Source organism: Macrosteles quadrilineatus, unplaced genomic scaffold (genome assembly GCF_028750875.1).
Source record: "Macrosteles quadrilineatus isolate MER2022 unplaced genomic scaffold, UCM_ALF_1.0 Scaffold_3__2_contigs__length_128488019, whole genome shotgun sequence".
Lineage (NCBI taxonomy): Eukaryota > Metazoa > Arthropoda > Insecta > Hemiptera > Cicadellidae > Macrosteles > Macrosteles quadrilineatus.
The window spans coordinates 118,177,174-118,201,622 of NW_026542596.1; the positions used below are offsets into that span (position 1 = coordinate 118,177,174).

The 24,449-nt window shown below is 35.9% G+C and overlaps 1 protein-coding gene across 1 annotated transcript in view; it reads right to left on the minus strand.

The window, feature by feature from the left end:
• LOC128989493 (death-inducer obliterator 1-like) overlaps positions 1-24,449 on the minus strand; it is a 70,558-nt gene that overhangs the window by 43,030 nt on the left and 3,079 nt on the right. Inside the window, exons 2-11 of the mRNA XM_054411388.1 lie at positions 20,480-20,608; positions 17,739-17,948; positions 14,242-14,364; positions 11,764-11,915; positions 9,890-9,979; positions 5,064-5,136; positions 4,171-4,257; positions 2,754-2,821; positions 1,109-1,285; positions 387-606 (exon numbers count right to left, since the gene is read on the minus strand). Of these exons, the coding sequence (XP_054267363.1) occupies positions 387-606; positions 1,109-1,285; positions 2,754-2,821; positions 4,171-4,257; positions 5,064-5,136; positions 9,890-9,979; positions 11,764-11,915; positions 14,242-14,364; positions 17,739-17,948; positions 20,480-20,600 (1,321 nt within the window). The 5' untranslated portion in view covers positions 20,601-20,608. The remainder of the gene's footprint in view (positions 1-386; positions 607-1,108; positions 1,286-2,753; positions 2,822-4,170; positions 4,258-5,063; positions 5,137-9,889; positions 9,980-11,763; positions 11,916-14,241; positions 14,365-17,738; positions 17,949-20,479; positions 20,609-24,449) is intronic.

The following is a 24,449-nucleotide window of genomic DNA, read 5'->3' on the forward strand; positions in this document are numbered from 1 at the left end:
CAGTTTTATTAACAATTTTCTCTAAATTTGAACTCATCCCAACGCTAAGTCAACTTAGATTTTAGGGACCTGTCGAACCTCATGGTATATAGGAGCATAGGTTAAGACACTCAATACTACAGAGATCTGCAAAATCTGTTACCATCCTGGGGCTGGAACATTCCCAGTTTATCGACCAGCATCATACCCCGAAACTGGGTGGCGCCCTGCAGCATCACTGAAGTACTTGGTTATTACCCTGGTTCATAGGTTACCTATACACAGTTCCGCCCACGACCCGTCACTGACTGAGACCTAGCCGTGGAGTGTGTCACAGTCTTGCTCAGCGTTTCAGATTACAAGTTGCAAAGTAGTAATTGTTGATCTAAGTTCAGTTGTCAACTCACCATCATGACTAGAAGACTCGACAGAGGTAGATTTTTTCCTTGGCCTGGGCTGAGGTGTCGGATGTTTCTCCGGTTTGAGCACCTTGAGGGTCTTGGGTCCGGGGGTGGTGGCAGAGATGTCGATGGCCCGTCGGTACACCTTGACAGGTTTCTTGGCAGGCACTTTGTTGACGAGAGGAATCACTCGGTCAGAGTCTACGCTGCTTTGATCCATCGATTCCTGTCGTTGGAAAGATTGTTAGGTATGGCTAACTGGAACTTTCTGATTTGCAGAATACTATAAAATTATTTATTTTAAAATCAGCCTACAACTCTTTCAAACATATTAAGAAGGGTTGGACTTTGTGATCTCTTCTCCTAGACAATGACCACCGATTCTCGATACTGGGACCAATGTCCAAAAAAAGAATCGGTGGTATCAAGAATCAGTTGGCTTATTCAACAGAATCTAGCAATCTACATCAGTGCACTCTGACAATAGCTCGATTTATCTTTCTTCATTTTTGTTCCAGAACTGTCAATGAAAAACATAAGAATGGAATGCCTGGTTATATCTGAACTGATAATAAATTTAACATTGGAATGGAATGCCTGGTTATATCTAAACTGATAATAAATTGAACATTGGAATGGAATGCCTGGTTATATCTAAACTGACAATAAATTTAACATTGGAATGGAATGCCTCGTTATATCTAGTCAAAGATTCAACTAACACTCACAATGTTTGCGAACTGTTCTGCTTCAGCTAGAGACAGAGCATGTACAGTGGCTGCCATCTCATCTGCTAGCTGCTTCTGCTTAGCTTCCTCGGTCTGAATCACTTTACCAGCTCCTCGGCCTCGTCCTGCCGCCCCTCGACCTCCTCTCGTCGTCACTCCTCGTCCTCGACCTGGGCCCTGCAAAATAGCATTACGCTTCTTAAATCACAGTTTCAAGGTGTCCAGCATCTGATCAAAATAAAATTCAAGAACAATTCCAGGATTTCAAGATTCAAAATTTCCAGAACAAAACTTGCTGTCTAAAAAAAAAATTACTTGTACCTGCTGTTAAAAACATATTCTGAGAATTCTGTGATATCTTGCGATCACAACACATCGGTCATGGCAAAACTTTTGATTGTTTTCTGCAATTTTGACAATATCTATGATGACTTACACGATTACGGCAGCATCCAAAACATGTTCCGGGATTATTTAAACTCTTATACGGTAGGCCTAACTAAATTTTGCGATTGCAGCCACATCTGGGATCATTTTGCAATGGCGGCCAAATTTTTGATCATTTACCATGATAATTTCTTGCTTTCGCGGCAACGTTCATTATTCGTGATAGTTTTCCCACAATCGCGATTTCCGACCACGCAATACAAGAAAGGTCGGTGATTTTTTTCTAGTAATACGGTCAAAACCAGAAATTTCTAATCAAAAAACTAAAAGCAAAACCTGAAAAGCATAACTGATCTTAGTAGCCATAGGGCTACTAAAAAATAACTGACAGCTATGAAAAATAGTTTTCATAGCTGTCAGTTATTTTTCAGTATTTTTTGTTTTCAACAGCCCAACCTTGTGAGTTAGTAATTACTAGGGATGGTCAAGTCTCGAAATTTCGGGAAATTTTCGGGAAATTTTAAATCTCGTTACACGAGACGAGATTTTTTTAGGCCGAGATTTTTATCGAGACGAGAATTAAAAAAAAAAAAAAAAAAAAAAAAAAAAATTAAAAACGCCTGCAGAAAGTCAATGCAATACCCGCAATACAGGAGAGCGTGTTGTAGTTGCGTTTCCTTTGCGAAGGCGTTCTTATTGAATTACTGTAATTCTTCAAATGTAAATATTATTTTAATAACATTTGAGAAGTTTTGTTAAGTGTTAGCAGTGTGAGGAATGTTTTATTACTATAAAAAAGTCAAAACAAGTAACTATTTTAACAAAATTAATATTTTATTTTATGATTTATTTTATTTTAGGATAAGTTGAACTCTATCCTAACTGATATCACTATGTTTCCTAATCGTAGGCATTTTTAATAAGTTAGGCGTGATTAATAAAAAAATGTTATGCTGATGTTTTTTAATAAAAGATTGTAAATACTCTTGCCTATTATCATTATTTTTGTATTTAAACAGTCATCTAACAATGTTACAAAATCAGGTAAAAATTCCGAACGTGCATTTCCCGTTGTGTATGAGAAGGGAAATCCCGTCTCGATCTCGTCTCGAAATTTTATGAGAAATAAAAAATCTCGTCTCGTCTCGTCTCGAACTAAAAATCCAATCTCGTCCATCCCTAGTAATTACATTCTTTTTTGACTAAAAATATTAATTTTTAAGATTCTCTCCTAATAAGGATGATTTCTAGATTTTACCTTCTTCTTTGCAGATCCAACCAAGTCAGCTGGTGAAACTGTTTTGACAGTCGTAACTCCAGCAGTATCTGAAATTAAAAGTAATGAATTTTCTGCTACTTATAGAAGATACCGGAACAAAAAAAGAGATCAAAATTACTATAAATACAAATAAAAACTACTATCAATAAAAACACATGAGAATAATTCATAACTAGCCCATCAAAAAATTTTTTTATGTGGTTTATAATAAACAACAAGTGGCTTTTTAAGCTGACCAGCTCTCCATTGTAAAGCAAGAAGCAGTGTGAAATGTACTCATTGACTTAAATGTACGTCTTATTGCAGAGCGATATCTCCAATATCCAGATATCCTTGCGTGGATGGTCCTACTTGAGTCTACAATTTATGTAATCTTAATCTACCTATCCAATGGGTCGGATAGAAAAGTGAATGGTAATGAAGGCATTTACCACCTTGCGCTCATTAACCTTTAAACCTACCGTGCCCCCAGTTTTTTTTTTTACTGTCCAAGCACGCTAGGCACGATCACGGAATTTTTTTCACATTACTTCAGGCTAGACCTAGGGGTTGCGGCATTATCACTTAGATAAAATCCATTGGTGATTTGAATGAATGAATGAATGAAAATCCTTTATTTCAACAGGCAAAGTTAGGGCCACATGACCCTTTCTTACACTTAACCTGCATACATAATTATAAATATAAAATAAAATATACAATTTAACACATTATTTACAAAAAAAAAATACTTTTTTGACAAAAAATTACCCAAAAAATTTGGTGGGATTTGAACCCAGGACCTTAGGAACCGAAGTCCCACGCCCTAACCACTAGACCAGTTCGCCCAACCATTTAAACAAATTTTAATTTTAATATACTGAACTCTATTAGACAAACAAAACTTTCAGTGCAATACTACTTTTAGTAAAATCACAACCACGAGCCCTTGGCTTGTACACATTTACTGACAAAAATAGATAAAAACGCACAAATAAACACATTTCACACAGCATTTGAAAAGCTTCTAGTTCCTTCATCATTAGTAGACATAGAAAGACTCTACTACTGAAAAAGGAGCTCATAGGCCCAAACGTTGTATGTTTTTATTCGTGAATTTTCATCTATTTCCTTCAGTAAGGTAAGCCTGCTGTTGAACCTATCTAAAACAGATTCCTTCAAAGGACAAATGGTTGACTAAACAATGCACACCCGAAGGATCTTATAATAATCCAATCAACATGATCAATAAATGCCAATTTAATTTTAAACACTGAAATAACACAGACAATTAATTAGTAGCCTGACCAGATCGCTGTTTAATTAGAGAACTGAAAAATCTGACCCATTCTTGCAACTATCTTTTGAAGACCACAACGTCATGCAGGTGCAAATGATTCTGATTGTAGAGGCTTACCCTGAGCCATGGAGCTGACGTTGAAGGTCTTGTTTTGCGTTGGAACCTTGGTAAGCATCACAGTACAGGCAACCATGTTCTGGGGAACTACACAACCACAACTGTCAATCAAAGGCTTCTCAGGGGAGTAAGGGTGGGGGAAATGTGTCAGGCTGGAGTGAAATTGATTTGGAAGACAAGGAAACACAACTCAAAGGACAGAATGGTAGGTCTCTGAGTTGGACAGTAGTCTAACTCAAAGGATGGATTGGCATTGGTTTAGAAGACAAGGAAACAAAACTCATAGGATAAGTTGTCAAAGGATCGAGTGACACAGAAAAACACACAGAGTGTGTTTAACAGTGGCACAGAGGCGAATGATTTGGAAGACACAGAAAAAAACACATAACACATAAGCATATTATTTATGGAGAGTCAATGCAATGGAAAAGGTAAAAGGCAGAAAGGTGTATAAAGAATAACAATTAAGATCCTTATCATTCACTTAACTTATAGTTAGATTACTGCAAACAGATGTATTCACCTTGTTTCAAAAACTTTTAAATGAAAGCTTAAAGCTATTAAATGTAGTTTTTAGACCACTGAAGCTTTAAATACTAGTTAGGCCTACTTTAAATATTAGTTAAGTCGATCAAGTCCCTTCTCACTGATCATAGATTTATTTAGGCTACAGACTACTCTAATGTCAGATTACAGTGAATACACTATTAACTACCTCCGCAGCAAACATGAGTCATAAATATTTGGCCGGTAAAACGTCTACCAACTCTTTAAATTACTGATTTCCATTAACATAATATGTTTTATAACAAGCTGTAACAAGGCTGTCTATGATGCGGCCTAGGTTTGAAGCACAAACAGCCATTTACTATGTACTATCAGCATCAGCTTACCGTTTTGAAGGTTTACACCTTGTATCGTAACAGTTTGCCCCTTGGCATTGTTGTTAGACGATACAGAACCCACCTGGAAAAGAAACAATCTTATAATGTAATGTACTGAGACAATTGATGCTCTCGTGGTACTTTTAATGCAAATTAACAATACATTAACTGGCATAAAAATGTTAAAAGATTGTTGATTTTAGTTTTTAGTTAATATTATTGTGTAATGTCAACACTGGTTGTATATTATATGGATCAGAAACATGGGTAATGAGCAAAAAGACGGAAGAGAAAATAATAAAATTTGAAAACTAAGTACTTAGGAGGATATTTGGCCTAACGCTCGAGGAAGGAGTATGGAGGAAAAGGCATAACACCGAGATTAGAGAGCGGTACAACGACCCAGACATCGTAGCGGACGACAAAAGTGGACGGTTGAGATGGTTTGGGAATACTATGAGAAAGCAAAATTCCACCACAAAAAACATACTTGACAGAAACCCCGAAGGCAGACAAGCAGGACGGCCTAAGCTGAGATGGAGGGAGTCCAAAAAGATATAAGAATATTGGGAAGGATTGAAAATGATACTCAAGAAAGAGACACCTGGAGGCAGTGTGTGGGCGAGGCCAAGTACCTTTTAAGGTACCAGTGGCCACTCCAGTAAATAAGTAATGTCAACACAATATGATAATGAAATGAATGTTCGAGACTTTTAGGAAAAGGGTTTATTAATACCTAATGTATCTAAAGCATTCTAACCTCAGTAATAATGGTGAATTTGAATTCCATATTGGAAAAACCTTCTAAATTGTGCCTAGATAAAAAAACAATAAATTAAATTTACAGAATTTAGGGAATGGAATTTGTTTATAATTTAAAAAGCCTTTCATTACTACTTTAATTTTTTTCAACAAGTTTGTTTTTTAACAAATTTTAAGGGTACACAAATTTTAGTTGGTTGTTAGCAATTATAAAAAAAATTATTATACACTTCTATCTGAATTATGATGAAGCCATGACTGTAAGTACGTTAATATTCACTGAACTATACAAAAACAATAACATAACTTTATTGACAGACATAGGAGATACAGCACAAAAGCTCATGATCATTAAATCAGCTCTTGGTCTCACTGTCAGCCCCACGGTTAGCATGTGACAAGCCATTAGCCGGAGAAGTAGATGCCCCCCCTGATATGAATCGTCAAATAAAACTAGAAATTTTATGATTCATCACGAGCATACGCAAAATAACAACGATAAGGATCGTTTTATTGTGTTAACTTATGGGTTTAAAAAAAAGTACACGCTAACATTTACAACTCTAACACTCAACACTTTACATAATTGGTTTTCCCTCAATTATTTTGGTGAACCCGTTAACCCTCCGAGTGTTATTTGTCGCTGCAGCGACACATAACACACTTTGTGTAGTGTTTTGTGTCGCTGCAGCGACTCACAAGCACTGTTTACGGCGAAGGCTCTATGACTGACAAAATCGGATTGAACTGGATCGAGTTAGGTATCATTTTATTTTACAGATTCAGAGCTTTCTCCGGAGGTCTGTCTCTAAGCGCTTTTCATTTTAGTTCCGAAAATATTGTAGCAGACAGCTGACGTGCATATTTGTAAACAGCTTGGTTAACCTTGAACCGATGACTGATGTGTTTTATTACGTTTATCATTGTTTTAGTGTTAAAAATCAAAAGTAGTGATATACGTGGTGCATTATAAGAAGATTTAAGTGATTTTGAAGGGCTGGTTGATGATCCTGAAGAAGTAGGTAGTGATATTGATGTAAATTATCAGCCAGATTCCTAGCTATGGTTAGGCTATGCATTCTTAGCTAAACGCTATGTACTAAATTTTTTTTTTACCTAAAAATTTTTTTTGAAACAAATGTTCCTTATGTTTTATGTATAATATTGAAGCCCATGATTTTCCAAACAAAATGGTATATAGAACAGTATAATTAACATTGTTTTCAAGCTTCTCAGATCCGTTTTAATGAAACCTTGCAAATGAGCAAAAAATAGGCAGACATTAAGGCCAAAACAAGGGACACTCTGAGGGTTAGTGGCAAAATTAAAGTCAATTTTTAGCATTTGGTACAAATGATCATTAAATGCTTTTAATTCACAAACTACAGATTTTAGGGACTTTTTCATTGTCCATAAGTTTTTTTGCTGTGCTACTTCCAAATTCACGTTGATCACGTTATGGATTACGTTGAACATAATTACAATGCCAAAACATAAGCAAAAATACAACTAAAACAACTTTATTTTTGACAGTCGTTATAAACTGTATAATAGCGTCAACAAAATTTCTCTTACAAATAAAAACAATATTTCTTATAAATAAAATCTAAAACCTAAAAATCATTGATTTCTTAAAAAGTGTTCTACACTGTAACAACAGCGTGACAAAAGAAGACTCTTAACCCCTTTGCCAAATTTGTCCACACTGTTTTCCATCTTCAGGGGAGCGGGCAGTGCATTGAACAGTTGAATGCCATTGTAAAATAAATGATTTTCAAAAAACGCAGTTTTGTGCTTTGGAATGTCCAAATCGGACCGGCTTCTCAAACCATAGGAGATAGGGCGAGACTGATTTTGAAAAAGGTTGATATTTTTCTTAACAAATACGAGACAGTTTTAGATATAGATTGACGGAAAAGTAAGAATTTTATAGTTAGCAAAAAGTGTTTTACAGGAAAATCTACGTCGCTTCTTAAAAACTGTTCTGATGGCTTTCTTTTGTAGTTTAAAAACTCTTTTAGAATTTACACACTCGTGTCCCCAAACTGCAACTGCATATGAAAGACAAGGAAAAACCAGTCCGTAGTAAGCCACCACTAGAACTTTAGAGTCCAAGAATGTTGCCAAATTTCTTAATAAGAATATACTAGAACTCAATTTATGACAGACATACTCTAAGTGGGGTGTGTGAATTTCAACTGGCTGTCGATGTGAACGCCCAGGAACTTAGTTTCTGAACAGGACGGAATGAAATGATTGTTGTCTATGGAAATTGACAGGGGTGCTGTGTTTTCTTTGTTTCTGATATAAAATTCGATCATTTGAGTTTTGGCACTGTTTACAAACAAGTTATTGCAGCTAAACCAATGTAATATTGAGTTGATCTGACCAATCGCTTTCCTTCTGAGGTCGCGCATGCATGTTGCAGACAACGACAATGAGGTGTCATCAGCAAACAAACATACCCTACCCTCAGACTCAGGCACACAACTTGGCAGGTCATTAATAAAAAGGATGAATAAGACCGGACCAAGCACCGAGCCCTGAGGAACCCCTGCAGTGATTGTCAGGGGAGGTGAAAATGCAGACTTTGAACAGTTGTTGTCATCAATGAAAGGAATTTGAACTGCCTGAGTTCTGCCGGTCAGATAAGATTCTATCCAGGAGTGAGCCACACCTCTTATCCCGAGTGAGCAAAGTTTGTCTAATAAGAAGCCGTGATCTACCGTATCGAAGGCTTTGCTAAGATCGAAGAAGATTCCAGCTGCAGCCTTTCCTGAATCATTGGATTGAGTCAAAGATGAGACTAGGAAGTGAATGGCATCGACTGTACTTCTATTTTTTGTGCAGCCAAATTGATTCGGGGAAAGAATATTGTGTTTATCAATAAAAGATATCAGTCTAGAAAGAAAAATCTTTTCAAATATCTTCGAAAAGGTTGAAACAAGGGAAATAGGACGATAATTGTTTATATCATCCTTTTTACCTTTTTTGTGGAGGGGGCAAACGATTGAATGTTTTAGTTCAATCAGAAACACCCCTTCTTCAAACGAGGAATTGATTAGATGAGTGAGACGAGAGCATATAAGATCACTGATTTCCTTTAAGAGTTTTGAGGAAAATCCATCATACCCTGATGATGACTTAGATTTTAATCCCATAATTTCATGCATTACTTCTGTCTCAGTTGTGGGGAACAAGTAGGAGTTTTTGTAAGATGGAGAAGGAGTATTGGAATTCTCTAAAAATGTCCTGGTGGTAATTTGAGAAGATAGCCTTTGAACAACTGTTGAGTAAAAATTGTTGAAGATACTTGCAACCTCAGATGGCTCATCAACGACAATGCCATTCTCATCCAAAACAGAAATTCTCAGAGTTTTTTCCTTATTCTTAGGCTTATGGTCATTAACAATGTTCCAAAGAGTTTTTGGTTTGATGGAAGATTTATTGATCGTATTGAGTGCTGCTTCAGATTTGGCTTTTGAAATTTCTCTTCTATAATGTCTTTTACCCGTCGGTACTCCTGACGAAGAGGATGGACGCTGTTTGAGTCTTTACTGAGTAAGTATAGATTATGAAGACGATTTTTTTTACAACACTAACTTAATTCACAAGTCAACTGATTAAATGTTTTTCATACGATTGAACAAAAGGAACTGACATAAGTGAGTAATAAAAAATTTACATTAAAAAAGACAAATAAAGATAAAGAGACAAACAAGTAGCAACATGCAAGCAGTGGCAATGATGTGTCATGAGCAAGAACCGATAGTAGTAGGCCCTAACTTATTGTAGTGTGATTAAAAATATTTTCTTAGTATTTAACTGCTGTTTGCGCCCAAATCAAACCCAAACCTCTTGTGCTCCTGGGTCCATTTATAAAAGCGGGCCTGGCCACTGTTCTTTCGGAGAGAACATCCTAGAACCCAAGTAACACTAAGTTATGATTTTTTTTTAATAATTATCTTCATGGTGATGGATAATAGAGATGGAAAGGAGTAATAGTTGGTACAGGATATTCTGTGTTAAAAGTAAAAGTAAAAACTAAACAAAAATTTAAAACGAAAAAATACCGTGTCGCCAGGAATAACAAGCGGTTCAACAACCGGGATCATTGACTGCATCATCTTGCTTTGAGGCTGCCCTCTGGGACGACCTCTTCCCTGAGAACATGACGGAGACGTCAACCAAAGTGAAGGGCAGACAGCACCATTGACCGGGGAATTGTACAATCAACACAGTAACTAAGTGACTTGTCAAAACTGGATCTCAAATCTCAAAACCATCAAAACTTTGAATCTCATTAAATTGACGAATTTTAAGATTTAAACTCGAAACTGAAACTGCAACAGTTTTTGGTGCAACTTAGTTATTGTTGTTTATAAAAAAAATATAGGCTACCCCAAATCTGCTGCCAAGGTCACAAGACTTTGTCAAGTGTTAATTATTTGGAAAAATAAGCTTGTTTGGTATTTTATCGCTCACTAATTGTGCAGATATTATTAGATTCTCAATAATGTTTGTAGACAATTTTGAAACGTGTTGTTGAAATTCCTAAGTTAAACTAGGTCTAAGGTGAATTAATCTCATATTAACATATATTATTTCAGTGACAGGAGTCTAATTTCTTTCAGTATTTCTTGCATAAAAAAAATCTCATCCTTTTCTTGCTGTAACTTTAACCAGGTAAGTAAAAATACTTTAGTAAGATTTTGAGATTCAGGATTTGATATTAAAGTTACTGTTTTGAGGTTTGAAATCTGTGGTTTTGACAACCACTACAACAAACTAGTACAAACACCAACCATGCATAGCAATAATCTTCAATTTTAAAACCAATAGTAGTGGTTCAAAAACAAAAACAACACACAAAAAATCATTCATAAAGAAAATGTTATAAGTATAAGTGCAAAACAAGATATTTTCAACTATGATTAAACATTGTCTTAAAAAAAAATAATTGATTGGTAATTAGTGAGAATAATGCAGTCAAACCTTGATATAAATAACCTTAAAATCATGAATTCTTTGACAACATTTGTTTCAAATCCTTTGAAACATCCACAACAATAAAGTTTACATTTATATGCAGTAAATAAGTTTTACTATTCTGAAGAAAATAGATCTGATCAAAATATTGAATTCTTTTCAAAACTGAACGAACCTGCCCTACGTGTAAACATACCTTCTTAAGCCAACTGGTTTGTTGTATTGGTTTCAATCTTCCTTTCTTTGTAATTGGCAAAGTGGTCAGTGACCAGAAAATGTTTCTATTTGGTGTGTGTAAATATTTTTCCCATTGAGTAGACTCGCACATTGCACAGTACAGGTAAGCCTACTCTTCCTATCAAAGTTAAAAAATTTTGTTTCTTAGCTCACGTATCCTCTCAGTGAAGTACAGTAGATAATCGCTTGTCTTCCATCGCATAAGTTTTTTATCTTGATTTTTGGTACAGTATGTCATTGCATTTTCAAGAAAATAAAACCTAAATTTGACAACAAAAGAGTTGATAATTGTTATATTGTGAAGTATGTTAACTTACGGTAAATAGGTTTTTTGAATACTGTATGAACCTATATTTAGAGTGAAGCAACGCTATACACAAATTGACACACCATGATCCAAAAAATCCCTGAATATAAAAAAATATATTGTTTGGTATCTTTAAAATAGTTATGTCAAGGTTTGACTGTAGTTAAGTTTGATTTCGTTAATTGTATCATCACTAAGTTAATAACTATTTTACTCTGTAAAGCATTTCTTAAAAGCATGCCCAATAACTTAGCACGTTACTATAAATCTGCAACCAAACAAGCTCAAAAAAGTTAAGTTTCTTATTTCATAGTTTAGTTAAAAATCTTTAGAGGGGGTGTAGAAAATACCCAAACCAAAAATAGTGATGAAAAGCACAAAACAACAAATTTTGTCGTAGGACAAGCAGCTCACCCTGATGGCTCCTCTGACAGGGGTAGTGACGGGGGGTGGGGCTGGACCTGTTAGCGAGGCATAACAATGGTCCAACACCACGGAGCCCTGAGACAGCGGCCCCATATCTCCCGAACCTCCCATGTTGTCTTCTCCGTTCTTTTGCAACATGTCTGTAAAATAAAGAGTAAAATGTGAAATTTTTCATACAAAAATTGAATACATTACAATTTGTCTCAAACATGAATCGCAATATTTCATTTCACTAGTCCCTCAAAGATTCAGCTCTTGAAAATTCGGCCCTCAATAATCTGCCCCATCCAGTAATACGGCTTGATCCAATCCATACACAAAAATAATAAACCAGATAATAAAATAAATAGTAGGTACGTAATTAAAGTATGGGCTAGTACAATACAAACAATTCTATATTGTACTTTATTTAGATGTGAAACCCATTCATGTCTGAACATTAGGGATGGACGGGTCCCGAAGTTTCGGGAAATTTTCAGGAAAAAAATATTCCCAATTTTCGGGAAATTTTCAGGAAAAAAATATTCCCAATTTTCGGGACGGGATTACATTTGATTCGGGAATTTTTCAGGACGGAATTTGGACCGATTGAAGGCGATTGCCGCTTCGCGAGTGTCGAGAACGCCGCTATCGCGAGAGATGTTCAGCGAATGCAGGAGGTGAAGTCATACCAACGATCGCGCCGTGACCACGGAGTCATACCGACGATCACGCCGTGACCGCGAAACGTACCGACGATCACCCCGTGACCACGGGGTCATACCGACTATCACCCCGTGACTACGGAGTCATACCGACGATCGTACCGTGACCGCAGAGTCATACCGACGATACCCCGTGACCGCGGAGTCATACCAACGATCGTGCCGTAACCGCAGAGTCATACCGACGATCATGCCGTGATCGCGAGTCATACCGACGATCGCCCCGTGACCACGAAGTCATACCGACGATCGGCCTGTGACCACGGAGTCATACCGACGATTGTCCCGTGACCGAAGAGTCATACCGAGGATCATGCCGTGATCGCGAGTCATACCAACGATCGCCCTGTGACCACGGAGTCATTCCGATGATCGCGCCTAACCGCGAGTCATACCGACGATCACCCCGTGACCGCGGTCATTTTGACGATCACACCGTGACCGCGAGTCACATGTTTCTATAGGTACCTGTAAATTGTTGTAACCTAACCATTTTTTGGTTTTAGCGAATTTCCCTATAGGGAAGTAGCTATTACCGTAGGTGGCACGGTAAGACCTAGGCCCAGGACCGTTTTACTTTTTCATTTTGATGTCCCCAGAGGCGAAAAACACCATTCGTTCAAATTTTTATATATGTATATATATATATATAGATTTATATATATATATATATACGTCCGTGAACGCGATAACTTGAGTAATTTTTGTCCGATTTTTATGAAATTTGGTTTAAAGGTGTAAGGCAAGACAAACTTGAATGAGTTTGCAAACCGGCATGATCGGACCATGGGAACGGGGTTTTACGGGGCTTTTATGGGGTAAAAAATGGTTTTTCTAATTTTTGACCCTCGAAACACAAAATTTTCCTATTTCTCTCTAGACCTTTAAAGAGCTTAAAAAAACAAATAATTTAGTACCGTATATCAAAGTGTTTTTGTATGGTTTTTGGTCATGGAGAAAATTCAAAAAATTGTAAATTTAAAATGCCCATGTTATTCTTATGGAGAATATTGTAAAATGTTGTAGTTTGTATTTTTATGGATATATTTTGATCAAACTTGGCAAAGTTATTTATTTTATACTAAGCTATTAATCTTTTACAAAAAAATACACTTTATTAGTTTCCTTGTAGCAGCAAACCTAGGTACTCATTAAACCTAATGTTATTTAAATAGATTTAATTGAAAATCAATTCAGACAAATGGAAATTCGCTTAGTCGGCAGGTTTGCTGCGGCGGGGGAATTTATAGATAGTGTCACAAACGGTAAAAATTTATTTTGTTTCTCTTTTTTGGTAACTGCAATACTCAAGACTTTCTTTTTATGCACAGGAAAAAATCCCGTCCCGTCGCGAAAATTGGGAAGGAAATAAAAATCCCGTCCCGTTCCGAACTAAAAATTCAATTCCGTCTATCCCTACTGAACATATACGATTATTGTATATTAGGTAATCACGTACAACGCTAAACTTCTTTTGTTTGGTGTCACGTGCGTTGGTTCTACATGGCAGCCGGACGATTCTGCACATGACGAGTATTCCTGTCACAAATGATGATGTCATATATCTTGTCAACAATTGAAAATGTTGACGAAATATTACCAGATCAGCAACAGAAAAGACATTTGGGAAGTTAATTTGAGTTTTCATATTCACATAAAAGGGTTTCTTTTGCTGTTTTAACTTTAATAAAGCACAACATTATAATAATTAATGACTTGTTATAAGTAATACCGGTAGGTCAAATTTAAAGGGATATCTTACCCAAAACAACATCCCCGAGGATTTCTTTGGCATGTTCTGACTGAAGAGCTGTCTCCAGTTTCTCAACATCTTCTGGTTGAAGTATCTCTGTGATAGAGTCAGCCAGCATTTCCTGACTTCCCCCTACAAAAGATATGACATTACAAATCAGTATTTAAAACAAGACACCGTCAAGGGAGCTAAACCTAGTTCTAAATTCATCTTAAATAAATGTTACACTAAATGCTACTAAATCAGGTGGTTTATTGTAATTCCTGTTCTGTGGCCACCATGACAAGCTAGTGTTAGCTATTAAAATTGCAGTGTCAGAAAGATTTTAATATTATGGTAACTGACTAAGCTCAATTCCTAAAATTCATGTTACTTTTATAATACAACTTACAAACTGTGTAGGACCAAGTCCAGCTAATCCAAACTAATTGGGATCTTCTTATAGATTAGCCGAAAAATTCAGTAAAATTAAATTTAAAGGAATAGAACGATTTACATTTAGATTAACCCTCCGAGTGTCCATAGTTTAGGCCTTAATGTCCGCCTATTTTTGGCGCATTTGTAAGGTTTTATTAAAACGGATCTGAAAAGCTTAAAACAATGTTAATTCTACTATTCTATATACCATTTTGTTTGGAAAATCATGGGCTTCAATATAATACATAAAACCTAAGGAATATTTGTTTCAAAAAATTTTTTTTAGGTAAAAATAAAAATTATTTTGGAAAAATTGAAAAAAATTTGTTTGCGCTCAATGAAATTGTATATAAATTATAGGCCTATAAATATTTGAAAATAGCCACTTTGTTCTAAATTTTATGAGGATTACAAATATATAGTAATATAAGGAAGTAGATTTGCAAATAAATAAGTTATGGGCAAAAAACAGATTTCAGTACATAGCGTTTAGCTAAGAATGCATAGCCTAACCAACCATAGCTAGGAATCTGGCTGATAATTTACATCAATATCACTACCTACTTCTTCAGGATCATCAACCAGCCCTTCAAAATCACTTAAATCTTCTTATAATGCACCACGTATATCACTACTTTTCATTTTTAACACTAAAACAATGATAAACATAATAAAACACATCAGTCATCGGTCCGAGGTTAACTAACTTGTTTACAAATACGCACGTCAGCTGTCTGCTACAATTACGATCGGCTCGGAGAACATAAAGCGCTTAGAGACAGACCTCTGGAGAAAGCTTAGAATCTAATGAAAAGAACGATACCTAACTCGATCCAGTTCAATCCGATTTTGTCAGTCATAGCAGGGCCGGATTTAGCATTTTGGCGCCCCTAGGCCCAAATAATTTTTCCGCCCCCTGTTCTGGTCACAGTTTCTTTCCTACAAACCTTTATTAAAAACGATATCATGCCTAAAGGCCTATGTTAATTGCTTGAACACCACTCCTCGTCGGAATTTTATAATTGCAAGTTTTTTTAGAATTATCTTGTTTAGCCTCAACAAAATGCCGTCTTAAACACTTTTGGCAATTTTATGCTTTTAGCAAATGCTCACGCTTGTGGGACTGAAACAAAACAATCCAACCCACAGAGCATTTCTGCAAAAAAAGCATGTCCACTGATTCCAATTTCAGGCCCCAAAACATGAACTCCATAACAGTACGTGATACGATAGATTAAACATAGGCCTTTAGTAGATTTGTCATCCTTAGGGATTAGCTGAAAACAATTCTTTTTATTTAAGTTATATGTTATTTAAACCTAGTTTGTCCAAAATAAAACGATCTAATCATAAACAATAGGTCGTCCCCTGGTTATATTACAAGAAACTAAAACACTCACAACGACAACATAGAATAATAGACAATAATAGAAACAAAATTACGTCAAAACTAACTTCCAGTGTGACCAACATATATGAACTAGACATGAAAAACTATATTTAGGATTGACAATATGATAACAAGTCGACTTGAGTTTATGGTTAATCTATGGTGGTACTGCATTCTGATTATATTTTCAAAGCAATAGTCCGGCCAACCATAATTATCCTCAGGTCTGAGCTGAGGAGGAAATTACATCAAATGGTGCTTTGGAGGGGATTTAATTTTTCTAAAACCTGTTGCAAACTCAGATATTTTTTTCGTTATTGAATTTTAAAGATAAACTTATCGTATTTTTAATATTCATAACGTATTATATATTTTAACTTGACCCTGCAGTGCAGATTGCTGTAAACTGATCAAAAGATTAGTTAATACATTTTCTTTTTGTTAAGTAAGGGTGGTAACGGTTTCTAACACGCATACGCCCCTAATCACTCAGATCAGTGGCACCGAGCCAGCATAGTGGCAGTGCAAAGAGTACAGTGGCAACTGGCAATGGCAATACGATGCGGGATGCGTACCGCTCGGGCGCTCGACAACATCCCTACAGCCTACTCCCATATAACCAATGTTCGTTATCAATGTTGTAACAAAATTGATGCATAATGTTGAAAAACTGTTTATATTTTTTAACGGTTGTTTCTTTTAATGAATTTAAAAATTATAATGCTTTATTGGCAAGAGTTTTTTTTATCAACTCACAAAATATGTTAAGCTATGGCTATTTATTTTACTTTTAGATATTAAAAAAATATTTTTCCTCTCGGCCGTGCGCCCTCTGGGAGCTTGCGCCCATAGGCCCGGGCCTACCGGGCCTATTGGGAAATCCGGCCCCGAGTCATAGAGCCTTCGCCGTAAACAGTGTTTGTGAGTCGCTGCAGCGACGCATGACACTCGGAGGGTTAACAGGAGTAAGGTGGATAAATGAGGTAAACATAGTTAAATAACCCATGGGAACAAGCAAAAAAAGTGTTTTAACCAAGTATAACTTGGACTATTCCAATTGCCTGGGTAGCTGAGTGGTTACAGATTATTACTCGCCTTCAAAGCTGAGGGTCAGTGGTTTGATTCCAAATAAGAGTTTTCAAATCACATTGTTTGTTCAGCCTGGACCCAGACTTTTTAAAATTCAAAAACAATCTCTCGTACCTTCTATTGCACTCCACTTTTCAAATCCACTCTTCTATACCGATGATTTCTTCACCATCCCCAAGAATATCGTAAGTACAGTACAGTAGTCATTTAAAGTAGAAGCTCTCTCTTTTGCTTTTGTCGGTAGGTGCACGGGTTTCGCCCTACTTTGTTTTGCTTTCCTTTCTCTGTTTTTGTCAGAATGTTTTGTGAGCTTGAATCTTTTCAGACTGCCTGCCTTTTCTATTGCACTTTCATATTAAAATAAGAAAACGTTGACATATCCTATTGCATTGTTTTTTTTTTTATTGGAATACATATTTTGAATTAAGAAAAAACTGGACCCAGTTGTTGGATTATCAATTAATGAAGCTATAACAAAAAGGTCGACGATAGATAGTAACAATACAAGGCTGGATACACTTAAGTATGAAAAAATAATCTGGTTTTAGGTAGCTTAGAATGAAAAACTAAAAGAAAATATAGCTGCTAGCCGATGCTTGTCTTTACTCACCATCATTAGAGATGCCGGTGTCAGCAACTGGCGTAGGAGGAGGCGTAGGTGACGAGGGGGCAGGGGTGGGAGGGTAGTAACCCTCCACAGTCAGGTTCACTCTAGAGTCAGGGTCATCGTCTTCATCACCAGCTCCGTCACCACCACCACTTCCGTCACCTTTGGCATCCAACCGCACCAGACTGATCGGAGAGTTGTGATGCTGGTTTGCTGAAACGCCAAACACATTAGTTGTAAACTGCAGCCTATTAGGTACAAAAATGTATAAATCAAAATAACATTTTACAAATGCATTTTTATTAGATTCTATTTGTGAATTTGTGAGCACTTCAGGTATTTGGGCCAAATGTAACTTATTCGGTTCAGTTTTTAATGAGTAAGTACCGGTAGAAATAAAGATAAGTTATGAATTGAAAAATTCATTTAAATTTGTAACTAAGCACCGGTGACGGTACCTATTATTTCTATGGTTAACAAATAGGCTTCAAGGACAAGTTTGCTATAATAACAATGTTACATAGAGGTACCTAGCCTGATATTTTTGATCGCCTTTCCTAACATTTGTTATTATTGATCAATCATTACAGTCCGGATGGTTTGAATTACTTGTATATATAGCAAACTTAAACAATAGTTATCAATCAATCAATCAAATCAACTTTATTTGTCTTTGTACATGTCATTACAAGAAATGGCGTCATATATAAAACTAAAAAACAATACAATTATAAATAAAAAAAACTACCACTACTGCCTCATAATTTTGTTGTATTCATAAAATTCCTCTATTGAGTAAATGGGTTTGTTGATCAAATATATTTTCAATTTACGTTTTAGTTTATTATTGTTTTTTTCTGACCTTAGTTCATTCTCAATTGCTTTAAAGAATTTATTGCCAATGTATGTCGTCTATTTTTTTTAAATTCCAATCTATGTTTTTCAAAATGTTTTTCGGTCTGTCTACTTGTATTATATTGATGACCTATTGGTTGTACGTAAGTTTTTGTTATAAAAAATAAGATACATTCAAAAATATACAGACCATACACAGTTAAAATTTAAAGATTTTTGAAGTGTTCTTTTGCGGGTTACGCCATCATCTTCAAGTTTGAGCAGACATCTAATTGCTTTTTTCTGTAGGTTTACAATTGTATTCAGATTATTTTTTGTTGTTGCACCATACAAACCAATTCCATAAGAAATAAGAATATTAGAGTGAATCAGAGCAAAATATATTTGTTTTAGTACTACAGGCAATGAGCATAGGCTGGCCATACGCCTTAAGGCGAATTAACTGGAGTTCATTTTTCTCGATATATGTTTGACATGTTTGTCCCAGCATAGGTTTCCATCAATATATAGACCTAAAAATTTAGCCTCATTCACTTGTTCAATAATTTCATCTTCAATCATTATATTTGTCGATATATTTGTTTACGATTTTGCTTTGTGGAAAATGTGATAAAATTAGTTTTATTTGGATTTAACTAAAGACTATTACTATTGAAGTATTGCTTTATATTAGCTAGTTCTATAAAACTTAAATATTCAATTTCATTTTGGTTCTTTGCTGAAATTTGTAATTTGCGTCGTCTGCATATAAACATAAATTACTATGGGGAACAGTCTGTAGCGCTTCAGGAAGTCCGGAACCGGTACATACATATAACATACATAACATACATAACCTTATGTAACATAAGAACAGCAAAGGACCCAGAATTGATCCCTGTGGGACGCCACATGAGACCAAACATAAGTCCGATGCTGCGCCCGTGATCCTATTTGAAATGGTTTGGTTGATTTCAACATACTTATATCGGTCGGAAAGGGACTTAAAGCAATTGTATGCAACTCCCTTGACACCAAAGTTCAATAATTTATCAAGTAATATGATGATTTACACTTTCAAAAGCTTTTGTTAAATCCATAATTATGCCCACTACGTTCTCCCCTTTATCTATGGACTCTATGATGGATTCAATAAATGAAACGGCTGCAGTGAAAACCGATTTTCCGGGCCGAAAACCATGCTGGGACATATCTAGAATGTTTGAATTTTCTAAGAATTGGGATAGTCTTCTGTACATGACTTTTTCATAAATTTTTGAAAAGGATGGCAGAATCCAAATTGGACGATAATTGGACATGTCTTTTGTAGAATCTCTTTTATGTATAGGCACAACTTTGGATATTTTTAATTTTTTTTTTAAACCAGATATTAAAGAAGAGTTCATTAGATGAACTAAGATTTTACATAGGTGTATTTTTGCAGATTTTATTATAGTTACAGGAATTTCATCAAACCCATATGATTGCTTATTTTTTAAAGAATCTAAAATTTTAATAATTTCGTTTTCATCCGTGGGCTCACAGCGAAAAGTTTGAATATGAGGAAAGAGACTACTTGAAAAACTATTTTTCTGTACACTAGGTTCTATATCTGGTTTTGTTTGAAAATCTTTTATGCAGTTAGAAATGGGCTATTAATTAACAGCTGTGTCTGAGAAGAAGAATATGTCGGCCTTATTCAAACAAGACTACAAGATCGCGCCACTCATCATACACTATCTCCATTCATACTTGGCTTAAAATACCTACATTAGTATGGTCGCCATTTCATAAGATAGTATTAAAGTATTATGCTTAATAATTAATTTTAAAGTAAGTATCTCCTACCAACTTAGGCCTACTTAGGCTTCAATTGGTGAAACCCAAACTTTTCCTATACATTTACTCACCTAAAAGTTTCTGTAGTGTCTCAGGATCAACTGAAAGTGTGCCGTCAGAGTTGACGATGATAATGAGCGTGTCATCATCTTTACTGCTGTTCGTGCAGCTTGCAATGTAAGTATGAGACATCTTCACACCTACAAAATGGTTAACAAAGAATTTGTAAGTTACAATAAGTTGTTTTGAGTTAGGCAACAAAAACAGGTACAGTAGTGAACCAACGATATTTTATCGAATGAATTGTGAGGTACCAAATTTTAAAGGGGGTAAAAACGTATTGCTAGTCAACAAACACCATAACTTACCCGATTTTTACCCACAACATCCTACTCCTAGGCCTATGTGTTGGCCATAGCTTGGGCTATGGGCCAAAGAACGTAGGCCTACTTTTAATAACAGTGAAGTACACAAACACACCCACAACGATATATTTATTCATAATAGCACTTTGTTTCACATAATAAAGTTAAAACGACCGATTTTACGAATATTTAACGCCGATGACAACATCACTTAACCTCGAAATGGTGTTTGTTGACCAACGACAGAGGACAACTAGACCGGCTCAACAGGTGAATTTCCAATCAGCTGTTGGCTAGTCCTCAAACTCACCACCAGAGCGATTAAGCCTCGACCGAGGAAATCATGATTTGAGCCGGACAAGAATTATTCGCTGTTTGACCACCGACTAGCTCGCACGAGTCACGAATACGACACTACGATATTATTACGAAGGTTAGCTACCATACTAGTTAGGCCCCTTTTTACGTTTTACGTTCTTTCTGTTTTATCCTACGCATACTTAACTTATATCTTTTCGTTTTCTTAAAATTCCGTTTCGAATTATCTAAATTTAATATATCTTAACTCGAGTCTTGACCCGCCAGTTCCTGCTTGCCAGTGACTAGCGGTGGCGATCGTTTGTTTAATTTCAATTCATTAGTTTCGAAATTACGATTTCTCCGATCGCTTAACAAATAATTATCACGTCCAAATTATATCTCGTTTTCACCGTTTTAATACCCCGAGACTTGTCGTCTAAGTTCTAAACCCCGTCTTTGGCGGGTGAAAGAATCAAGTCTTGGGAACAGGCTGATTTGAACAATCAGCTACGTAAATTAATATTAAATCTATTTTAAACAACATCACGATAAATTCTCCGTCCAATTATATTAATTAGGCCCCGACGACTCTGTAGGAATTGTTTTGCCTTTTATTCGATATTAGATCAATTACCAACGTCGTCTTCAACTAATTAGTTTAAAGTTCATTACGAGTATTTAAATCACATTTGCTTAAGATTGGATACTTGTCAGCCCTACAGAGTCATACTAAAAGTTAGGCAAAATTTACCAAAACACGTTAGCGAAGGCTGGGATGATATAGCTCCAACTGAGCGTCTGCAGGATTTCCTGAACGTTTCCTGAGCTCTGAGCCTTCGATTAAATTTTAAATAAATTGATCAGTCAAAGCCGTGACAACTTCGTATCGACCCCTGGATTTTTCTCGGCTCCTTCTGAGCACTCCGGGGAAGAAATTTGAGTGTGGCCGGTTCTAGGGGTAGGCCTAGCCTGACTAAGGTGAATACTAGTTTATTCCCCCCCTAGAATTTTTCGTCACAGAATAATGTTAAATATCGTTTAGATATATATTTTTGTTTGTCCTAGGACGCTAGGCACGAGCCCGGAATTGTTTTTCACATTACTTCAGGCTAGACCTAGGGGTTACGGCATTATCACTTGGATAAAATCCATTGGTGATATGGCGTGATTTGAACCCGGGACCCCAAGAAACGGAGTCCCGCGCTCTAACCACTAGACCAGCTCGCTCCCCATTGTTTAGATATTAATACCATATTGAGTTAAATCATACAATATGGTAAAAATAAAAACCAATAACGTTTAACTTAACAAAGTTCTGTCTTATGTTACCACCTTAAGCGAATTTCCCAAATTGAATAAGCTACCCTAAGTAATTAGGTACCGTAGTTCTTATTATAGTAACTAGTGTACATGTTGCTCGAATTCGAGCAATTGCAAAGTATTACAGGAGTTATTTCAAAACGAATAATAGTGTTATTTACAATGTGTTTAAAAGAGTCAACTCAAAGATAACCGGTGTGTAGCTCATGAAGATACTAACGATGTATATAAAATACCCCCGCCGCAGCAAACCTGCCGACTAAGCGAATTTCCAGTTGCCTGAATTGATTTTCAATTAAATGTATTTAATTAACATTAATTTTTATGAGTACGTAGGCTTGCTGCTACAGGGAGGGTAAAAAAGTGTGTTTTTTAGAGAAATATTAATAACTTAGTATAAAATAAACAGATTTACCAAGTTTGATTAAAATATATCCATAAACAAGCAGACTACTACATTTTACAATATTCTCCATAAGAATAACATCGGAATTTTAAAATAACAATTATTTGAATTTTCTCCGTAACTAATAATAGTACAAAAACACTTTGATATACTAAATTATTTGTTTTTTTAAGCTCTTTAAGAAGGTCTGAAGTGAAATTGGGAAATTTTGCGTTTGGAGGGTCAAAAATTAGAAAAACCAATTTTTACCCCATAAAACCCCCCGTAAAACCCCGTTCCCATGGTCCGATCATGCTGGTTCGCGAACTCATTCAAGTTTATCCCGCCTTACACCTTCAAACCAAATTTCATCAAAATCGGATAAAAATTACTCAAGTTATCGTGTTCACGGACACATATATATATATATACATATATAAAAATTTGAACGAATGGTGTTTCTGGCCTCTGGGGACATCAAAATGAAAAAGTAAATCGGTCCCGGGCCTAGGTCTTACCATGCCACCTACGGTAATAGCTACTTCCCTATAGGGAAATTCGCTAACAGTAATCAACATTTCCTGTAAATATTGTATCATTTCATAACCTCTGGTACGGTATTGTTTTTTTCTACAAACATTTCCTGACATAGCCATATAAGGTTGTATGGACAAAAACCTTAAGAGATTCTACCACCTTAAAACCTTAAGTTTGTATTACATGGGCTTATCTTCGTTATTGATAAACCTAAAGCATTCCGGCCGGTTTCTCCTCCTCAAAATACTTCGCTGTACAGGCAACACAGGTCATTGATAGAGGGCCAATTGAGAACGAAAATTCGTTTTGGGGTAGTGTTAGGGCGCATTTGTAACCTAATAGTTGAGATTGAGCTGCGGTCGTTATCACGATTACGCCTCCTGTCTTTGTTTCCTTGTCGTCGCATCGGAGGCATTTAAAAGAAAAAAAAAACAACAAATAACAAATTTAAGTTACAATCATGCTAACACGATCCGTCATAGCTACACAAAACAATGATAAATACACATATCTGAGATACAACCATACTAACACGATCTGTCTTGGGGTTATGTTTACACAAACTCAAAATAGTAAATAAATGTACTCAATGCGTTTCATTGAATTGAAAAATAAATAACAACAATTAAATTATACAGCTGATCAAAATGTAAAAAATTATGTTTTCCATATGGATAACATGGGAACTTTCAAAGCCACTGGGGCATAGCCCAAGGGACTTTTTCAAAAATGTAAGGCCAGTTTGCAAATCTACGCGACACGCTCTTTCCAATGAGACGTCAATGGATAAAATCGGTGTAGAAATGGCGGAGGAGTTCAACCGACAAAGTTTCATGTAGCGTATTAATTATATAGATACCTGGACCCGAGACCAATATAAGTTACTTTTTTGTTTTGATGTCCACAGAGGCCAAAAACACCATCCGTTCTAATTCCTATGTATAAATTAAGCTGTTACTTAATTTATGCATAGAGTAATACTGCAAATAAATAGACATTCCATTTCCGAACCATAAGCAAGCCTACCATTGACTTTGGATACTGCGAATAGGCATCTTACTTGTAAACCAAATGGACCATTGAATTTGGATACAGCAAGTAGATTTCTTATTTATGTGAAGCAGGTGTACCATT